Below are 17533 nucleotides of genomic sequence, written 5' to 3'. Positions count from 1 at the left end.
TTGAACCTTTCTGTAACTTCCTTGAGATAAGCCACTTCCTTTTGAAAGATGTTCAGCCCAAACTGAAACATTTACCAATTCCTTCATCCCTGTGGCTAGATCATTACTTTGCTAAAACTGAATAGAGCAACACAAGAATCTTTTCAAAGGCAATATATGGAATTGTTATCCCTTTGAGCTAACTCTGGGAAGGCAAGCACTTGGCTGAGCTCTTGTAAAATCAGGTTGAAACACAATTCTCTTCATTTAAAATCCTTCTGATTTAAATGTCCACTACATGGGTTGTAGTTGAAGCCCATCCTCAATGAGGCTGCGAATGGGCAGATCTGCCTCTGCTGAGCCGGGTGAATCTCTGTGAAGAGGCTGAAGGCAAATGGCCCTTGCATACATTAGCAGCTCAGCAATTTTCTCAGCATTCACAAAAAAAGCTGGGGGTGATCACTTGGCAGTGAAAGGGACACTTTGCTAGCAGGGTCCAAATTATTTTCTTCCCTGCTTGCCTGTGTCCAGGATGTATCATGGATAGAGATGTCAGCGACTTAACAAGAGCACCAGCTCCATGTCACTGGATTTTCAGCTGCAGGGAAAAGTATTAGCAAAGGAAGATGTGTCAAAAAAAAAGGAAAACCCTAAAAAATTTAATGATTTCGTAATATCAATCCAGCAAAATACTGAAGGGGAGCTTTGGCAGGGTGGCAACAGGCTTCCAAGGAGCCAGAAAGCATCATGGATGTTACAGTTTGTCATGTCATGGGTGAAATTTCATGCCTCAGAATAAAGTCGAAGATGAGAAACTCTGGACCTTTCAATGTGGGAGAGCTGAATCTATCAAAATAGTTTCACTTTGCATCTACAGACTGTGAAAAGATGTTCTTCCTTTTCTTTTTTTCTTTTTCTCTCTCTTAGTATTTTATTTCACCCTTGCCCTTAGATGTGTGGGTTCACTTACTAGGCACCATGTTTTCCAAAGAAAAGTGGTGTTTCACTGCTTCACTTCACCAGAAATTCTCCTTCTGGGAAGACTGAAGAAGCTGGTGGCCACCAACTTGCAGAACTGGCAGGAATCCAGGAGCTCCAGGGATTCTCACCTAGAAGGCAAGAAGACAGGGATGGGCACAGGGAAGGGAAGAATGAGAAAGATAACAGAGATGGAGAGGAAAAGTGGAAAGTTCACCACCCTCCTGTGCCAGTCTGTATCATGGGTGACAGACTTCTCCTGGCAGCAGTGCCATGGCGAGCAGAGCTGGTGGATTGATACATGGAAAGTGCCAATCCTGCTGTGTTGTGCAGTCATACCACAGGAGAGTCACAGAATGGACAAATCTTACCAGTGCATGTACTTTCCAAAGCCTCAGAGTTTGCCCAGGTAGCTGGTGAGAACAGCACTGAGGCAGCAATCTCAGGCACTCAGAGGATGAGAAAAGCTGGAATTAATGTTCATGGACATGTGCAGTGATGTGATCTTTACAAGATGTGTGTTACCTTTGCCCTAGGCCTCTGGAATTTGGAACCAAAGGAGGCTCTAATGTGTAAACCCTACACCTTGGAGGTGGTCTCTTGAAAGAGAAGGGATGGATGGAGGGGCTGTCATGGCCAGAGATTGGAGTGCTTCCTAGGAGTAATGTTTTCCACTGGGTGTTACCCACGGAGTTGTGCATTGCATGGAGCAAGTCACTCAACCTGAGTTTTCAAAGGTCATGTAGTATAGTTATCCCTGGTTTGTGGGGGTTTTGAAGGTGTTCAGGATTCCCAGTTGGTCCCTGAGGTTAAGATAAGCTAAAGTCAAATAATATATAGGACTCCCCTGAAATTCTGGGCACCCCAAGGGAGTTTTTGACTTTAAACTCCTGTATTTTGTTTCTTTTTCAGTCCTGCCTAGGGACACCACCTCCCTGTCCCACATGGGCACTGACTGACACAGGCAAAGCCTTCAGCCATCTTTCCAATGGGTCCACTGAAAGCACTGAGGAGCAAATGGCCCCAGCTGGAGAGTGGGGCAGGAGCACAAAGGCCAGAGCCATGTAGCCAGAAAGGAAGATGGGGTGAGAGGGATGGCATCCCTCCCCTGTCCCATGCAGGATGAGCATTCTCTGCCTTGTGCACTGAGTAAGGTACAAGTCCTATGGGAAAACCAGTGTGTGATCCTGCAAGCAAGGGCTGCTCCTGAAGCTATGTGTGGGCAAGCTTAATTAATTCTATCTCTTCATAATTTTTTTTTTTTGTGCTTGACATTTGAACCTTGCTTGCAGGCGGTAATGCAGGGAGAGAGGTGAGTGTGAGTGAGCGAGTGAAAGTGGTGTCAGCATTTTGATTAGAACAAGGTTTCCATTAGATGCAGACACATGTCCAACCTGGTACCTGTTTGTTTCCAAGTGATGCAAAAGCCCACTCAATTCAGCACACTTCTGGGGGCCCAGGCTTTTAATAGCATGTAATATTAATTTCTGGCAACAGATGAGAGTTAATACATTGTGTTTAAATCTGGGATGAGTTGTTGACCAGCTGTGGTCTGTGTGCAGAGATACCAAATGCTTTTCTTTGGATAATGTCAGTTCCAGTCTGCAAACCACATGTGGGTCAGAGGCAGGACTGAAGCCTGGCAAAATTAACCCATTTAATCTTATGGAGCCATGTCTCTCCTGCAGAGCATTTGGTGCAGTTGTCCTCTAATGATTTAAGCATTTCAGAAAGTTCTGGGAAAGATAGCTCTTTTTCCAGTGCAGCATATCAGTCAGTGCTGGTGGGAGGTTTCTGCCCTTCTGTCTGCACCAGAGAGGTAAATTAGGTAAGCAGAGGCATGAATTATTTGCATGAAGCTGAGGTGGCGAATGTGTTATCTCAACAGCAGAAAAGGAAATGGTTCTCTATAGATTATTAGTTACTGAAAGAGCAAAGACACATCTTTTGTTGCCACCACACCACTGGTCTGACTGTTGAGTAGATATGGATCAATATATCCCCTTCCTCCTCAACCCCCTTGCTCTTCACATTTTCACTTAGGCTGAGGTGAAGAGGTTTCACTGTAATTTATGTCATTCTTGTATTGCCAAATGGCATGCCAGCGCAACCGATCCGGGTGTGATCTGACTCTCTGTTGTGTGCTCTCACATGCAATCCCCTCGTGGGAAAATGCTGAGAGAAAATGGAAATTTAAGCTGTGCACCTAGCCACTGTGGTTTTTTGGGTTTTTAATAGTGCTTCGTTTGTAAGGTCCTTCGGGCAGAGAGAGTTTGTGTTGAGTTCAGGGTAGTCACAGCCCATAAGTGAGGATTTCTAAATATTATGATATTGCAGATAGTACTGTAAGCAACTTGTTCTCTCTATGAACAACAAACTGCATGCAGTTACAGATCAGAGGATCTCAAAACAAGGTACAAATATTAGTCCTACACCACAGCCTGAACAAGTCTTGTACCTATTCTACAAATGAGTCGGGTGCTGGATGGGAAGGTCAACTGACTTGTTGCAGACCTCACTGCAAGTTAGTGGAGGTACCAAAACCAGAACACAGCCATCTTGGCTCCAGGGTCCTTGTCTTTATTGCTCAGATCTCGCCTTGAAGTACTGAAATTTTTAGATTAAAAATAAAAAGTTTGTCTTTAAACAAATATTGTTAGATAAGCTTGACCTTGGATATATTCCCCTGTGTAGATACTCATCACTGTCTTAGTGTTTTGATTGATCTAAATAATTAGACTGAAAGTTAATTTTTAAAAAATATAGTAAGAATGGCATCAACTGGTAATTCCACACTTAAACACCCTGAATCTGGGGTAAATGAGACCCTGCAACTGAACACTGTGTCTGGTTTCTCTCTTGATACAGTTTTGAAGTCAGACCCACATGGGGTTGAGGCATTTCCTTGAGGCTAATGGATGCAGAGGGAGATAATAGGCAAGAGACCAGTGGCAAAGAACTGAGATTTCATATGTTCAAGTCTAACAAGGCACTTAAGTCTGTTTTGCAGAGGTGTGTGCTGCTTCAGGAAATGGGTTTAATGGTCAAGGAGGGTTCTTGTTTTCCAGCCTCCTCATTTTGGATGAGCAGCTAAGATTTTGAAGGAAATTTGAGAGCACTCTGTCTCCATTAAGGTTTGTCCCCTCCATTCCTCAGCCTGCCTCTCTGTTGGGTCCTCAGTAGCAGAATAAGGATAATCCTGCCCCAAGGGTGTGAGCCATGGTGCCGGTGCCCAGCAGATCTTGAACCACTTGCACTGTACTGTGTCACCTCATCCATCTCCTGGGCTGCTATCTGAGGTCAAGCAAGACCAACGACAGTGCAGCAAACAACACAGTCATTCCTGAGTATTGTATCTGGAGGGGATTACAGACTCAAACAGATCTAAGGGAGGAAGGAAATCTGCACATAGTTGCTATATAGGTCATATCTTCATCTTAGAAATACTCAGGTATTTTATGCACAAGTCATAACTTGCACAGGTTGTGGCATGTGGCTCCCAAGGAGGGCAATAGGAACCGGGGTATCCCCAGGAGTTATTCCTCCTGAATGGCTCTCAGCCCATGTAGGGACAGCAGAACAGCCAGTGCAGACATTGGTGTGTAGTCTGAAAGCTGAATGTTTATAGCAAACCAGGTGAAGATAGCAATGCTCATTTGGTAATTGACTGCACAGCTGGGCAGAGGGGTTACTGTTGAGACCACAAGCTTTTGGAGCCAAACTAGAGCTGCTTCCCAAGGGCCATGGACCTACTTGCCCTGCCCTTCCCTCACTGCCATGTCTAATCATGGCCACAATTTTGATCAGGGGCTTGTGGCCTGTCTTGCTCAGGGCCAGCCCAGGGAAGGATGGGGATGGACAAGCACCTCCTGCAGCTGCCCAGTTTGTGGGTGGCAGACTGGGCCCCCAGTACTGGGACATCAGTGCAAGGGAACAGGGCAGAAGCAGGATCTTGGGGCAAAGGGGATGTAGGAGAAGAGCCCCAGCCCTGGATTCCTGGCTCTGCTAGCTGGGGTCCTGGCTCAGGCCTCTCTGGGTGGCACCGAGGTTGTGACTCTCGAGCTGGCTTATTGCCACACTGATTGGGTTGTGAGGGTTTTGGCAGATTGGGATGCTCTGCTGAGAAAAAGCCCACTGGTTGTCACCTCTGTCGTTTCTCTGTGCTTGAAGTGTATTTTCTCAGTTTGCAGTGTCAGGGGGCTGGGTGCACTGTGAAGCAATTTGGATTCTGCGTTGATAAGGCAAGTGCAAACTGTCCCCACAGCTCTCGAGAGCAGAATCAAACTGAAACTTACCACTCAGAGTAGAAAGCACATAACACCCACAGCTACAGACATGCACAAATTGCTGCAATATAGTTCTGCACCCTCTGGTCTCATTAAAAACATGCACACAACACCAAATCTTCACTGAATGACTACAAGCACCAGCGCGTGTTCCCTCCTAAACACCCAACTTACTTGTAACGGCTTATTAAAAAGGCAAATTTTCACTTTTCATGTATTCTTGCTCCCCTTAGCACCTGGTTGCAGTTTCTACAACATTTTTAACTTCTGTTTTTTTCATGACTGGTTGTGAGTAAAGTGAGACCTCTCTGGGACACCACCCAGCCTGGTTAAGTGGGTCCCCACCTAGGGACATGGCTCCAGCGTGGCCAGAAGAAACCAAACTTCTCCCTCAAAGTGAAGCATTTCTGCAAGGGGCTTTGAGGCTTACAAGCAGAGCAGATCTGGTCTGTAAAGATGTACAGGACCTGTCCCTTAAAAATAAAAGGTCATCTGAATACACAAGGTAGTCTAAGAAAGTGAAGGTGGGGGGAAAATTGTTTCCTGGGGCTCACATAGGGACAGTTCTCATGCAGAAAATGTTGCCATAGGAAAACTGTAGGGAGACTGGGAACTACAATATCCAAGAAATCACATACAAATTGCTGCCTGCCACACTGCTCTTCCTGCCCAAAACCTGACTACTGCTTTGCTCATTTACGTTAGGATTTAGTGTGTAAAACTTTACTGGTAAAGGTAGGAGCGTTGGGTTTCCCTAACCCCAAGACTGGTATCACATTTTGATGCTGTCCTCAGCACAAGTGAACTGGGAAAGAGGTTTTCAGCCTCTGATTTTGCTGTGTGTGGTTTCAATACTGCAGGAATCGCTTCTCTTCCCAGTACAGTGTGGCCACTTCAGGGCAGGAATGCTGTAAGGAATCTCACTCTGTACTTGGATAAGGAAATGATCAAGGACTTGCTTATTCACAATTAATGGAGAAAAAGAGCTGAAAGCCCTTATTAATCATTGCACAACAAGGAAGTCATACTGGTTTTGCTCCCTTCAATAGGGCTGTTTGGTCACACCTACCTAAGTGGTCTGGCATCCCAACCATCTCTCTGCGTGCAGCTGGGGAGGAGGAAGGAAGGGCCACTGCATCCAAATGTCACCAAGGTGCCTGGCTGACAGCTCACAGGGAAGAGAGAGCTCTGAGTGTCCATCTCCTTTTCCTGAAGGGCCAGGCATCTCTTTTTAGAGATCTCTGCCGGAGTACACACCAGTGCTGCCTGTCCCCAGGATTTTGGCACATATTTCTGCCCCAAGCCCTGGTGTCAAAAAGGAGCAGGAATTCATACATGCCCTGTGCCAGAGTTCCCCCATGCCAGCTGCAGGGGTCCATGCCAGGGAGGGTCAGCTCTTGGGGGTGTGTGCTACCCACCCAGTCACTACAGATCCTTGCCCCACTGATGGGCTTCTGCTCCCTTGTTTACCTATGGTGGCAGGCAGTCTTGTGTAACCCCCAGCTCCAGAAAGTAGTTTGTGGCTAGATGTGATGGCTGGCAGGTGCCTTTGAAGTGCCAGAAGACAGTTGTTCAGGCTCCAAGCTTTGGTTGGCACAGAGCTGTATTGCCCTGCCCTGGAAAAGGGTGCTGAGGTGATGTCTCAGGGGTCTTTCCTAGGTGTGCAGGCTGAAGTTTGTAGAGCTGAGCAGCTTGAGCCAGCAGAGCCAGTGCTGCCTGGAGGTGGAAAGCATCATTCCTGTGCAGAGCTCCATTGAACCAGTGCCCAGCTCTCATGGTGGAACTAAGGATACTTTGGCTTTGAAGCAGAAGGCAATGTCTGCTTGCACACACCTCCAAGCAGACACCTGACCCCTCTATCGTGGGACAAGAATAAAACTTTGCATCAGAAGTCAGCACTTGGGCAGCGGGGTCTTGGTGAGGCTTAGTGGCCTCTCTCCTGTTTGGCTGTCACAGTGAATTGCTGGGAAATGTTCTCTAGTCTCTCAAAAATGGTTGAAAGCAGAGTCATGCAGAGTGTTGGAAACTCTGTTATTGACAGCAGTTGGTACAAAGGTGTGCAAATGTGCTCTTTGCCAGCTCTTCCATGTGCTTGTTGTGATAATGGGAAGGGCTGCAGCCATGTTGGTTGCAGGACAGGTCTCTTTAAGCATCTCATGAAAAATTAAACATGTGATTTTGGGAAGTGCCACATCTTTGACAAGAGCTCTTGTTTTTCTGCTGTTCAGGCGAGACTGTGCTGAAGTTGCCAAAATGTCAACCTGTGCCCCCACATCCCAGGCCAGGCAGCGGCCTTTTCCTTGCCATCCTACCCCAACCCCGTGCAGAGGAGGGAAACCTCCCTCTCAGTGCCAGGGCGGCTGCTTTGATGCTGTCAGTGAGTTTTTCTTTAGCCACCATGACAGCCTGTGTTTTGCAGATACCTGCCTCATGACAGGCACATTCCTCAGCCGCACCGCATCCACTCAGCTCCGGCTCATGCAGTAATTAGCCAAGTGTTTCCTGGCTGCCTTTAATTACAGCCACAACTATTTCCCTCACTCTAATGTAACACCTCTGAATGACAGCAAAGGTTTTGGGCCGCATCCCACGCGGTCCCAGCACGTGTTGAGACGCGGCCGTGCACTGCCAGACACCGATTTGAACCCAAAGGGCTCATACCCCCTCAGTGAGTCACATTTTTCATTTTCGACCTCAAGGCCATAATTGCCCACACTGGGAATTAGTGGTGTCTCCCCAGTACCCAGCCGAGAAGCGCTGGGCTTCACAAACCAGCCAGATGGGCAGGATCCTCCCTGTACCTGTGCTGGAGTCTATCTCAGCTGTAATTTGCCTTGTCCTGTGGCAGAGCAGCTCAGCTGGCGAGGCCATGTTGCCCAGCACGTTCAGCCCCCACCATTTCCACACCGAGGGCAGCAGGATGGGCATCAGGCCTGGTCACCCGCTGGCGGCCCGCGGCTCTGTGCTGGGCACTCAGGGCTGCGCTTTGTGGCAGCTCCCAAACTGATGAGATTTCCCCCCTGCCCCTTGCTAACGCTGTTGTGGTTACCTGACCTGGTGGTGGTGGTGTTGCCGTGGCTGGATCCCGCTGCATTCCTGCTTGGAGCTCACGCAGCAGCTCCCAGCCGGCCTGGAACTGAGGCAGCAGCTGCCGCGCTCGGCCTCGCGAGGCTGTGATCTATAACGTGCATTGTCTTTTTATGTAATGCGTTTTATTAAACATCTTCTAAAGCTTACAAGTGTCCCCAGGACATAACTCTCCAGCACAACGTAGCGCTTTGCCAAGTAATGAAGTATGATTTATGGCGGTAATGGTTATCCTATGTTTTTTTAAAAAAATTATTACAGCAATAGCTCTGTCGAATATAGGAATATAACATGCTGCATTTGGCACGTTTATGACAACAGTGTTCTGGTTTTCTTAACTCCACAGTTTGGTGTTGGCAGTATTTCAAATTCTTGAGACAGATGTTTAAATGAATTTTTTAAAGAGGACAGTGAAATACTTTTAAGACATCATACGGCACTGAGTGTCTCAATATGCGCAGGAACGTTATTTCTTTAACATTCAGGTAGGGCAGGGCAGCACATGGCCTCTCTGGTTTAGATCTCACGGTAAATGATGGAAGTAGCAAATGTTGAATTAGCTTTCTGGGACATCCTGGCCTGCTGTTACTCTTGGGCTGAGGTGGGGAGGGAGGGGCAGACACTTGACCTTCCCCTGGATTTAGTGCAGTGTTCACATCTCCTTTGTGAGCACTTACAACAGATCCACGTTTGTTTTGAACGCAGTTCCCACCATGCTGAGACAGGACTAAGTGGTCTCACACTGACATTTTGAGTGTGTCATTGTGGTCCTGGTGGTTAGGGTTTCAGGCCAGAAATGACAATCATTTGGAAAAATGTAAATGAGAACCCTGGTCACACATCTCTGAGGCAGATAGCATTCAAGTGTATTTCCATTGAAACACTGAAAATTCTTGTTTTTTTTTTTTTAAAAACTGACTGAAACTGAGGAAACCTCTGTACAAAACGAAGCCAGGGTATTCAGCTCTAGCATTGCTGTTTGCAGTTTTCAATGAGGGAAAATCAGAACCCACAAAGGCAGGAGTCAGCATTGCTGAAAACACCACCGCCCTAGGTGTACCAGCATTGGGGCCACAACCAGGCTGCACACCCAGTTGGTGCAGAGAGATTGAAGACAAGGGAAGCGTCAGTAAAGCAATGAACACTTATATTTAATTTACATTTGACAATTTGCACATAAATAATGATGTAAACCAATACGTAAACATATGATAGTTTGTTGTTCTAGCAAAGTAAAAAGCCTGTTAACTTTGGTCAGAGTCTTTCTTAGGAGAGACAAAAAAAACCCCCAAAAACACTGTTGATTGTTGCTACATTCACATGTAAAACGTCTAAGGGGAGGGGGAAACAGTAAAGAGAAGTAACAATTCTTAAAGCTGATGCATATAAATTCTTGTAAATTTTTGTATCAAATACAAGAAAGCACTACAGGCAATAATAGAAAAGTGTGTGTCCAGTGACAGAGTAGTGATACTTTGGTTTATCCTACAATTAAGTACTATATTTATGAACTATTGCTACATTTAAAAGATGTCAGCCTCACAATTTGCAGGAGTGGAAATGTAATGAACTGGTCCTTCAAAAGCTGAGTTGAGACTTGTATTTCAGGATTGTTTGTTTTTTTAGCAGAAGGCATTAAAATGAAGTTTCATGAAAAAGATCACTGAATCCTGAATTGTTGAGGTGGACTTTTAAATTTTTTTTTTAAAAACATAACCAGACAAAAATGAATACATGGAGGGGAGATGTGTAATAATGCTGCTTATGTTTGTGTGAGTTGACTGTGCAACTCGTTAGTGGCAGAGCACGAGACAAGGGCCTTGTCCCACCTGACTTCCATCCTGCCCTTACTGTCATTTGTGACCACATCACGCACGGGTCATATTTGGCTTTTTTTCAACTTCTTTCTGTTACATTTTCTGGCTGTCTATTGACTGACCACCAGCCTCCTTCCCCCCCAGTGCAGACTGCAGGAGAGCAGGGGACTGAAGGAGCCCTGGCCTACAAACAGGGTCATTCCCACCAAATTCACTGGGATGCCACACGTGGATGCAGGATGATGGCATTCACGTGTCTGCAAGTTCTGGCTTCGCCTTCAGCTGTGCGTGTGTATCTGCAAGTGATAAATGCCTTGGTACAACCTTCTGGTTTTGAGGTCATTGGGTATCTGCAAAACTGGGATAACATTTGATTTTCACACTTAGATGAAAAATAGGTTTTATTACATGGTTTGGCTCACAACTTAAGTGGTATAAATATATATACATATACATATATCGTATAGTGGTATAAATATATCTATAAATATACATGTATTTTTTGCTACACCTCAAACATCACCATATCATCTTTGGGCTTAGCAAAACAAAAAGATAAAAGGATGTGCATTCTATCTTTCCCTGTGCACATTTTGGTTTCTTCTCTAAAGTAGCAAAGCATTTAGGTAAAACAGCATTGTCTGCACCACTGGACACAAGCACTGAGGTAATTGTTGTTCAACAACTTTGCAATGCCCTTTTCTTCTTTAATTAAATTAACCACAAAATGTACAAACACAAATACTGAGAAAAATCTGAGTTGTATAGGAAGGAAGAAAAAAAATTTATGTGCCAGGAAAGGACTTTGTTCCCCACTTCTACCCAGACAAAGTGGGAGAGAAAAATACAAGTAAAACTGAACCCCTTCTTTCTCAGGGAATCTGACCATCTTTTTTCTTCTTTTTATCCCTGGAAGGCTCTGGCCAAAACCCCAAAATAAAACAAAAAATCAGAAGAAAGAAATCTGCCAAACCCCTCTTTTAGGCAGAGTAATATTTGTGTCTTTGTTTTTAAACTGCTTTTGGAAATGAAATAATAAGAGTGAGATTTTATTTTAGAAAAGCCACTTTAAGCTCATGTGTTCCTTTGGTCTTAAAGTTACATGACAATGTGTGGGGCTGGAGCTGTGTTCTAAAAACCTGTGGTATTGTCCATGGCAGGTCGGTGTTTGCTGTACCACATATGTTCCAGGGAGAGCTGCAGGTAGAAGAATCTTTCTCCTCTCCTCAGAGAGACAAGAGAAAAAGTTTCTTCCCTGCTAGCTGCTACTCTGGGTTGTTGGTTTGCTTTTTTTTTTGTTTTTTTTTTCTTTTCAGTTCCCAGTGGGGCGATTTGCTCATGAAAGTACACAGCATTTTTTTTCAAACCAACAGATCTAGGATTCTGTATGTCACATGTCCAACTTTGGCAATATGAAAAACCACATTTGTTTAAAAGACATTGGTACATAAAACACATTTACTGAAACCCTAATCTTAGGTTCTTAAAACAGATGTGCAGAAAAAAATATCTACAAAGAATGGCCATAAAACAAAAAATAAAAACATTTAAAGTAAAAATTACAATGAATTTTTCCAGTCATTGTAAACATTTTCCTAATTATTGCTTTTAGAATGATTAATTGCATAATAAATTATGAAGTACTATCATTGAAAAAATAATTATGGATAGATGATTGTCTCTTAGTAACTGGCGAGGCAATGCACAGTCCTTTGCCCCTTTTTATGCCCTGAGAAAACAGTAACTTTGGAGTTCCTTCTTTCAGCTGGAGAGCGTAGGGAAACTACTGTAAGCCAAGATTGCTTTGCAGCATTGAAACTATGTACAAGCAACTGCTACAGGCACCCTGACTTGCCAAGTCATAAATAAAAAAAAAAATCACTTTGCCAAAAAGTCTTAAGGGTCCATTGGTTCAATTGTTTCTTGCTTGACCTTTACAGGTAACAGAGGTAGTGGGTGACCATGAGGCAACTTCATAACTGACATATCTGACGACTCGTAAAGGTTGCATCCTGAGGAGATAAGCCCATTTCCCAGGTTCCTCTGCAGAGAGACTTTCAGGTTAGCTCCTTCCATTTCCCTCCTGAGCATGGTCAGTATATCCTTCTCCACGATCGATGTCAAGTCGATATTGTCCTCCACTTCTTCCAGCTTGTCGGCATTGTCACTGATGTCGAACTTCTCGATCTCCTCGTTGATCCGGTTCAGGTCCTCCATGGAGAGGCCGGAGGCCGGGGCGACGGGGCAGTTGCCCTTCAGGTGGACCTGGAGGCTGCAGAGGTGAATGTAGCTCTTGTGGCAGTGGATGCATTTATGGGGGCGTTCCCGGGTGTGGAGACGCTTGTGCAGCTTCAGGTGCACAAACTGGGTGAATTTGGCTGGGCAGAGCTTGCACTGGTAAGGCTTCTCTCCAGAGTGGAGCCGCAGGTGGGTTTTGAGATTGCTGGTGCTGCTGAACCGCTTGTGACAAACCTAATGTGGGGGGTGGCAGAGAAACAGCGAATGAGTGGGAGGCGATTTTATGGTTTAAATCACAGACACCTAGGAGGAGACGGCAGGATGAAGCAGCAGCTTTCTATATCTTCACACTTTCTCATAAAGGGAAAAAAATCCCCACCTTTTTTATTTAAATATTGCTGAATGTCATTTTGAGTGTGGCTGATGGCAAAACTGTATCAGGCAGATGTTGCTCTAGCAGGCTGCAGGCAATCGTGCTGTCTCACAGACGCTGCTGCACCAGGGCTGGGCCCTGTGCTGGCTGTGGTGCAGATTCTGGCCCTGAGCAGCCAAGGGTTTGTCTCTCAGCCCTCCCTGCACGCTGCATGGGGTGTGCAAAGCCCTGCCGTCCCTTCGGCCTCAGAAGCAATCATCTCTCTCTGTGTTACGTACCTGACACTCGTGGGGCTTTTCTCCCGTGTGTACCAGATAGTGCTTCTGGAGGTGAGCCAGCTGCGTGAAGCCCTTATTGCAAGTCTGGCATTTAAATGGTCTCTCTCCACTGTGTACTCGGAGGTGCACCTAGGGAGAGACAAAGCAATTAACAATTTGCAGTTTCCAGTACTACAACAAAAGTGCTTTCAGATGTTTCCGAAAGTCAGCGGAAGAGTCCCATTGCCAAAATACAATGTTATCTAGTTAATTAGGTGGAGTCAGTATTAAAACACACAACCCTGCTTTCTTGCTGGGGGATGCTGTATTAAGCCCAGATGCATAAACAGCCTAACAAGCAAAGGAGGCCTGACCCTGCTTTTCCTCGAAAACCTACAGGGAGAAATCCGAGCCTTCAAAGAAGGCTCCTGTCTTATTCTCCACTGCCTACCTTCAGATTGGAGAGCTGGCCAAAGGTCTTGGAGCAAACATTGCATTCGTACTTGATCTTCCCATTCTGCTTTTTCAGTGGGTACGGGAGGGTTTTGTAACCGGTCACATTCCTCTTACTTTTAATGAGATTCATGGCTTCTTCACCGCCGGTGGCAGCCAACACCACTGAGGTAGGTTTAGGTTGCATTATGTGTTCTGAACTGGCTGCTGTACCAGCGGTGGGGGACCCACTGGTAGGGCTGCATGGCTTGTCCTTCATGCTGGCAGCAGCGCCCGTGATCGAGAAGGCACTGTTGGGTGCTGGTATGAGGAAGTCTCTCGGATGATCAGGCTGCAGCAGTCGACGGCCTCCTTCGCTGGGCAATGAGCTGGGGAGCGTGGTGGGGTTGAGCATGTGGTGGGAAAGGCTACCTCCGCTGAGCAGGTTGCCATAAAGAGGGTACATCCTTGGGAAGAGATTGAAATTGTTGATGCCATTGATATTGTTCAAAGCGCTCAGGTTATTACAGCTCATGTTGAATGGAGGTAACAGAAATTTGGGGTAATGGGGGTTATAGGACGGCAGAAAGGCAGGTGAGAGGTGGCCAGGGGGTGCATATCCAGGATAAGACCCCAATCCTTCTGAGCCATACGACCCGTTCAAGTAAGAGTATGGCTCTCTGTGCTCTTGGGAAGTAGGTGCCAGGGGCGAAACTGTGACCCCTGGACTACTGTGTGGGCTTGAACTTTTTAAACTTTGGTCTGGGCTGCTCCTCCCAGAAGGACTTGGTGTAGTAGATGCCTGGATGGGCGAGTGAGTAATGTAGCTGGGTCTGTCCATGCCATATGCTAAGGAAGCTTTCAGATAGTCTTCTGGAATGTGAGGTCGGATTGGGTAGACAACTCGAGGGAAGAAACACCTCTCCGGGCTGTAGTTCTTACGTAAATCATCCAAGTCTTTTTCTGGAGTAACTGGTGAAATGTTGGTCTGAAAGAAGTCTTTTCCTTTAGGAGGATTGGATTCCATTTTCAGGATTTCTTTCACACTGTGCTCCTTCTTTGGGATGCTTTTCTGATAAAGCTCATCTTTATCAGTGCTGTGCTGCTTTGGATTAATGTGGGTTTGTGCTGAAATACAAAGACAAGATAATGATTATTTAGATATGTCACTGGCATTATCTCTTTTCAAAACAGAATCTAACCCCTACAAGTTCAGTGGGAAGGAAGGTTTACTCTCAGAGATGAGCAATCATTCAACTTGCCAGAAGACTAATTGTTGTGAGAAGAAATGCCTGCTGGTATTAATTGTTAATAAAAAGCATTGCTAATTTAGGGGATACGACCAGTACATAGAGATCTGGACGATGATGCATTTGCATAGTGCCAGTCTCCACTCTGCAAACTGATTTCACCTTTCTTCCCCCTTAAATTTGCCTAACTTCGCTGCTGAATGTCTCTTTAAGCAGTATTTCTAATAAATGTGGTAACGAGCATTTGTTCACAATACAGGTTTAACTGAAGGACTTTGCAGAACACAAGCTCCCAGAAATGTTCCTCAGTAAAATAACAAGGCATGACAAATCGGGTTTTGCCAAACCGCAGCAGTCACTTCACCAGCCAGTTCAATTACTTACAGTACCAAAAAAACCATGGCTGGCTAGGATGAAAGCCTTCTTCAAAGAGAAGGTATTCTCCATCAGTAAACAGATCATTACTCATTAAATATACTGCTTAGGAACATCTACAACAAAGCAGACTATTTACTGCAGATTTCTGTGGCATTCGGTCTATGCAAAACTCCTCTGCTTACAGCTGTATTTTATAAAAAAAATGCTGAAGCAAAGCAAAAGAAAGCAAGACTGGTTGGCTCCAGCTTAAGTTGAAATGTGCTTTAAAAAAAAAGAGAAAAGAAATATGTATTTAGAAGGAAGTAGAAGCTAGCATACATTCATCTCAGTTCAGCACATACTCTATTTATTTGTATTCAAAGACCTTGCTGCCTGGACGTAACACAATCTTAACAGCACACTGAAGGATGACTTCAGTGGAAAAACAAATCTGCCTTTATCTTTGTTACGTAATCTTGATTACTTGTAAGATATTTTATAATAGGGGGGAAACTACAAGAAGGTTTCATAATCATAGCTAGTGCAAGGCTTTCCATTAGGAGGTACAAGCCAACACCAGTAGGTATGTGGCTCAAAAACAGTGCAGTCCTTTAGAAACGTTTCTGCTTCCACGACTGACTGTTCTTACTTTACTATCTGAGGTGAGAAACAGTTATTTCTGATTTTTGGAGGATCATCTGAACCAAGTGAGGAACATGAGAACAGGCAATGACCATGCCGCTTTCAACACGGATTCTTTGCTTCACTATTCACTACCCTGATGGAATCTATCATTGGGCAACATTACCCTATAAGGCAAAGAAAGAGCCATTTATTAAACGTATCCAAGAAAACAGCTGCTTTCAAAGCATGCTCCTGCTTACAGTAGAACCCACTTTACAGTAGCATCCTTTTTGAAATGGCATTAGGCTAGTAACAAGCAAATTTAGCTTGAGATTTTTGAGTAGTTTGTATATTTTCAAGCTCCAATGAAATGCAACTGAACAAAGTTAAATACAATTAAAATATTTATGATAAAACTTAAAAGTGTTGTACAGCAACATAAGCACACATATAGGTTCCCAATTACTTCTCTTGGTATCCAAAGTTTAGTGCAGAGCTGAGCTGTATCAAAAAATAAAGTAATAACATGTTATGTTTTCTGGCTTTAAAAAACATCTACTTTCTATGGTAATTTTGTCTGTACTCCTGGACTAGTAACTCATTTTCTAATGAAGTTCAGCCAGAATTTTGGGCATAGCATAGAGGTCCTACTAGATTCAAGAAGCTTCACAATGGCACTGTGGATAACATTATCTGTATCTTCTTATCAGCTGCCTTTCACCACAGCAATGTCTCAGAGCAAACATTCCTGGTGACACTATCAGCATTGGGAAGTATCAAGACCAGGCAGTACTGAAACCTAGACAGGGGGGTGGGAGGCAGAACTTGTGAAGCCTTCCAGCAGGAAAAATAAATAAATACCACCTTATCAGGCCCGTATCAGTTTCTCAGTGGGGTCTGTCAAGCAGGAAGTTCAAATTGACACTTTTCTCTTTTAAAGAAAAAAAAAAAAAAAAACAAAACCCAGGGGGAGGGGAAGAGGAAGGAGAAATGCTGGCAGTGCTGGAAAAGTGATAGAGAAACTGGGGCCACTTCAGCTGGACAAACAGCTTCCACTGTCACAAGGTTAAAAATGAGGGTGGGGGGATGTACGTGCTTTATGTGCAGGAGCAAGCCCAGGAGTGACAGAAAGGAGGCTCATGCAGAGATCATAACTTTCTTTGTGCTCTCTCTTGACTGACTAAAGATAATTGCTCTTTTCTTACCTTCTGAATTTTCCCAGTAAAGCTGTCCCTCCTACTAATTTCCATGTGTAGACAGAAGTTGTGATATTTAAAGATTATTTTTTCAAGTCTAACTGTGACAGCTCTCTTTAGTTGCAGCTATCTTTGGTCCATAAATCCCCTCTCGGCTTTCTCCCTTATTACCTGAGCACAGGGGACACTTGGGAACACCAGAGAGATCAAAACATAAACAAGTGTGTCAGCACTGTGTAAAATAAGAGAAGGTAATGTCCAGGGCCAAGGAGAGGTTCTTAAGTTTTATACTGAAGGTGGATTTAAACCAGGGCTGAAACTGATTGAGAGGTTTACAACCTTTCTTGTTGCTCTTAAAGGACCCATACTTCAAAGTTGAAGAGATATATTTCTTATAAATGGATTTTTTTGAACTTGTGATCTTAGATTTTTTACCAAACAGAATGTTTCCCTCTAACTCTTGAAATGCATTTCTTCCCTCAGCCCCATACAGACACACACACACACACACACATATATATATACACAATAAATATAGGCACATACTCTTCCAAGATCTGTCTAGTTTCTGTGGTCAGAGGGACACACAGAAAAGATATTCACGACAAAACAAGAACAGTGCAGCTGCATTTTTAAGTTACTGGTCTGAGGGGAGGGGG

The 17533-nt window shown here is 44.6% G+C and overlaps 2 protein-coding genes across 5 annotated transcripts in view; one reads left to right on the top strand and one right to left on the bottom strand.

Moving 5' to 3' along the window:
* ATG5 (autophagy related 5) overlaps nucleotides 1–17533 on the top strand; it is a 110415-nt gene that overhangs the window by 87023 nt on the left and 5859 nt on the right. The gene's annotated exons all lie outside the window — the stretch shown is intronic.
* The window catches only part of PRDM1 (PR/SET domain 1), a 100748-nt gene continuing 92675 nt past the window's right edge, over nucleotides 9461–17533 (bottom strand). For all 4 annotated transcript variants that reach the window (XM_056486613.1, XM_056486615.1, XM_056486614.1 and 1 more), the window contains 3 exons: nucleotides 13467–14575; nucleotides 13037–13165; nucleotides 9461–12619 (listed from right to left, as the gene is read on the bottom strand). In XM_056486613.1, coding sequence (XP_056342588.1) covers nucleotides 12044–12619; nucleotides 13037–13165; nucleotides 13467–14575 — 1814 coding nt within the window. In that variant the 3' untranslated portion in view covers nucleotides 9461–12043. The remainder of the gene's footprint in view (nucleotides 12620–13036; nucleotides 13166–13466; nucleotides 14576–17533) is intronic.

This window comes from Oenanthe melanoleuca, chromosome 3, assembly GCF_029582105.1.
Source record: "Oenanthe melanoleuca isolate GR-GAL-2019-014 chromosome 3, OMel1.0, whole genome shotgun sequence".
Taxonomy (NCBI): Eukaryota; Metazoa; Chordata; class Aves; order Passeriformes; family Muscicapidae; genus Oenanthe; species Oenanthe melanoleuca.
The sequence above is the reverse complement of the archived record's forward strand: the minus strand, read 5'-3'. Positions and strand labels throughout refer to the sequence as shown.